Below are 3,565 nucleotides of genomic sequence, written 5' to 3'. Positions count from 1 at the left end.
ACGGAAACAATGCGTGAGAAAGCACTTGTTAGTACAAGAGCAACAAAAGGCATTCGGAGTCAACAGACTGAAATGGAAGGGATATGCATGCATGCAGGAAGGATACATATATATGTTAAACTGCAGTGCAATAATTACAGTTGCATTGCTTTAATTGTTGCATGCGTATCTCTATAACTGTGTGGCAGGTTGACAAAAATAGCAAAATCTGCAGCACAGGAACAACAATAGATTACGAGCAAGCGGTGGGAAGAGGACTAATATACATTATGGTTAGTATAGTCATTTGCTGGTGTAGGTCTAACTGCACAAACTATGTAGATATGTACTTACCGCTCATGTAGGGATTTCGACAATGCGCCAACAGGGAATGCAAATGTGGATGATTGAGACTGTGCGGCAGGAAGGGTGTAGGTCGACTGGGCATTGGTTTAGCTATCACTTGATGTGCTGTATGCGCTGGATGTGGGGTAAGAAGTTGCTTATCCTGTTGACTTTGCACAAGTCTTCGATTGTTATTATCCTCAATGGTGTTATTGTCATTGTGCAAAACACCTTCATGCGGTCTGCAGTCGTTGTTGTTATTGTTATTGGTGTTATTGTTGCTACTGGTTATTGTGCCGGTGGAGTGATTGTCGCTATCACTAATTGTGCTACCAGGTGATGATGACGATGTGGCTTGCGGTTGACAACTATTACCGTTGGTTTGCGTTAGAAATGCAGGATGTGGAAAATGTGTGTGATGTATGAAGTTCTGTTGCAGATAAGGCCAGATATGTTGTGGTTGCATGAATTCTAAAAATTTAATAAAAGCACGTGAATACAAGTATTTTTGTGAAATTTTTGTGAAATAAAATTTAGAAATAAACTTTTAAAAATTTTTAAATTATTCTTACAGTTATGATTTGTATTTAATATTTTTGTTTCATAGTTGCAATTTAACCTTAGTTATGACGGAAGTGACTATTTTACTTAATATAAACTATTTTTAAATATAAGAAATAATTCCGAAATCACTGATGATGGATATTTGGCCATACTCGAAACAGCTGTATGGTCAGCCAAAAATTAAATTAATTAAAATAATATAGGAAAAGAATTCTTGTTGTTGTAGTTCACCAGTTTTCAAAACCTCTCTGTAAAATTTTTGTGTTAAAAACCACAAATCATTCGAATTGATAAATAAGGCTAATGATATTAATTTATAATCATAATTTAATGAATGGTACAAAAGCTTTTAGATATATCGAGAGGGCATTAAAGATACATATAGTCTAATATGGAAAACCACGTGAGAAGTAAACAGATTGTGTTTATCAATAAATGGGTTACTATTGCAGAGTGTGTTTAAAAAATATAAATATGATTTATTTAAAAAAAAAACGGTTATTACTAATGTTTTCCAGATGTTGACGAAATGTAACTGTAATGTGGTAATTACCTATTTTTCAGATAAGTGATCTTGTGATTTCTTTTTTATTTTCCAAACTTAAAATGATAGTCTTGCATTGTTTAACAATATATTATCGTAGAGCAGGTTAAAAATTTTTTTTCGCAAATTAATAGAGACTAATGAATTTACATAAATAATTGAAATAATTTTCAACGTGTTTCCTTTTTTTAATACTGAGTTCTATACATTTTAGTAGCTTCCATTAAATATATTTCATCTCATACTATATTTCCATAAAAATGAAAAATTAATCTGGCAACATTCCGACGTATTTCTTCCTCTTAAATTTTCTGAGGGCACAAATTTTCACTTTGAAGTGTCAAATCGCAATCAGAACAATTCATAATAATTTTAAAACCAAAAATAACAGTTGAAGGAACATAAAATAATATTACAAACACATGCACGCATACATACATTTGCATATAATTAAGTTTTCACAAGTGCTTCCGGCGGAAACGCACACCTTAAATGGCGCCTTTGTGTGTAAAAACTTTTCAAAGTTTAAAATTTTCTAATTAAACACCAAAAGACAACACACACAGGACCTTTTTAAGTACAAATATATGTGTGTATATACAAGGATATATATCCTTGTGCATATATATGTGTGTGTGAATATATCTTTACATAAATGTATTCACTCCTACGTACTCACATTTTGCATATGATATGTGTGCGTTCTTGCGTTCTTGCGTTTGTTAATATTGTTTTTGTTGATTTTAATTCGATTAGACAGAAACAATTAACGAATTAACGCCTCCTTTGAGTTAGTAGTGTTTATAAATCGCATTATTTCGAAATTGGTTTAGGAATAAACGCATATATGGTATCTGCAGATATCCATATATATATATATCCGTAAATACATTTTAACTGAAATTTGTGGAATATATAAAAGAACTAAGCAGCAGATAATCTACGTAAATAATTTCACGGATTGTTTAGTCTTTTGTTTTACGTTTATTCCAACACTTTTTACTATTACATAGATTAAGGTATTTACATTTATATATATATGTATATATCTCTGAACTACATATGGTAAATATGTACACATGCTGAAATTTATGTATGCTGAAAACATCGTTAGAGACTTTGAGATACTTTATTACCATTTGTGTCTTCTAATGAGCAAACAAATTATCTTATAATCGAGGTTCAGTGGCGTTGAAGGATTTGAAAGTTCTAGGTATCAAAAGGGAAAAGTATTAGTCTCAGTTATATAATTAAAACATTTGGCATATATTCAACCGAACACAGAAAAAATTAGAAATTTTTGGGTTATTCAAATTGAAATCTACAAAGAAAATCTATTAATGTGGAGTGCTGTGAGTAGGAACATTTGATGGGTTTGCTTTTAGTCTAAAATAGATAAAATAATTTTTAACATTATTTTTTACATCAGTCGCTTATTTCTTTTAATAAGAAGTCAATAACTATAAATAAAATGATGATAATTAATATTTTCACTGACTAATAAGATATTACATGACATAGCCCTTATTATGCTTTCTACAAAGAATCCAAATTTAAGCTGGAATATCTTATACTAAAGCTATTAACAAGAAAATTCAAAAGTATTCGAAAAAATATATTAAACTGTAAAAATATATGAGATACTCATACATTTTAACGTTACTTTTAAGACTGCTTTTTATATATTCGCACTTTAAACTATATTGTTTAATAGCATTTAATTGATATTTCATAGCACTTTTTTTCTTATTGTTCTGTTATTGTACAAAAATTCTTACGATATCTAATTAAGACTTTTTAGATATTAACCATTCACTGAATTGACTATGAAGTATGGAAGCAGCATTGTTTCGTGCATTATTATATTCGTGACATACTTCATATTTTTTATAAAGCGCTAACTACTAGTCAATTCAAAACCTTTTTAGTCCACCTATTTGGAGTGTCAACGTCTTATATATAAAATCAATACCAAGTAGTGTAGAAATCAACGGTTATTGATCGATGTTGAAAAATATAATGCACATAATCTTCTCAAATTGATATTCGAAGTTGGGTTCAGTTTAATCGAAACAAATTCCTACATAAGTTTGAAGTTATTCGGAGTACTAGTCTCTTTTGGTGGTAGAGCTT

At 30.2% G+C, this 3,565-nt stretch overlaps 1 protein-coding gene across 1 annotated transcript in view; it reads right to left on the bottom strand.

The window, feature by feature from the left end:
• Positions 1–313: 313 nt before the first annotated feature.
• The window catches only part of LOC119680875 (homeobox protein 4), a 6,775-nt gene continuing 3,523 nt past the window's right edge, over positions 314–3,565 (bottom strand). Inside the window, exon 4 of the mRNA XM_038093887.1 lies at positions 314–754. Coding sequence (XP_037949815.1) covers positions 314–754 — 441 coding nt within the window. The remainder of the gene's footprint in view (positions 755–3,565) is intronic.

This window comes from Teleopsis dalmanni, chromosome 1 (genome assembly GCF_002237135.1).
Source record: "Teleopsis dalmanni isolate 2A chromosome 1, ASM223713v2, whole genome shotgun sequence".
Lineage (NCBI taxonomy): Eukaryota > Metazoa > Arthropoda > Insecta > Diptera > Diopsidae > Teleopsis > Teleopsis dalmanni.
The sequence above is the reverse complement of the archived record's forward strand: the minus strand, read 5'-3'. Positions and strand labels throughout refer to the sequence as shown.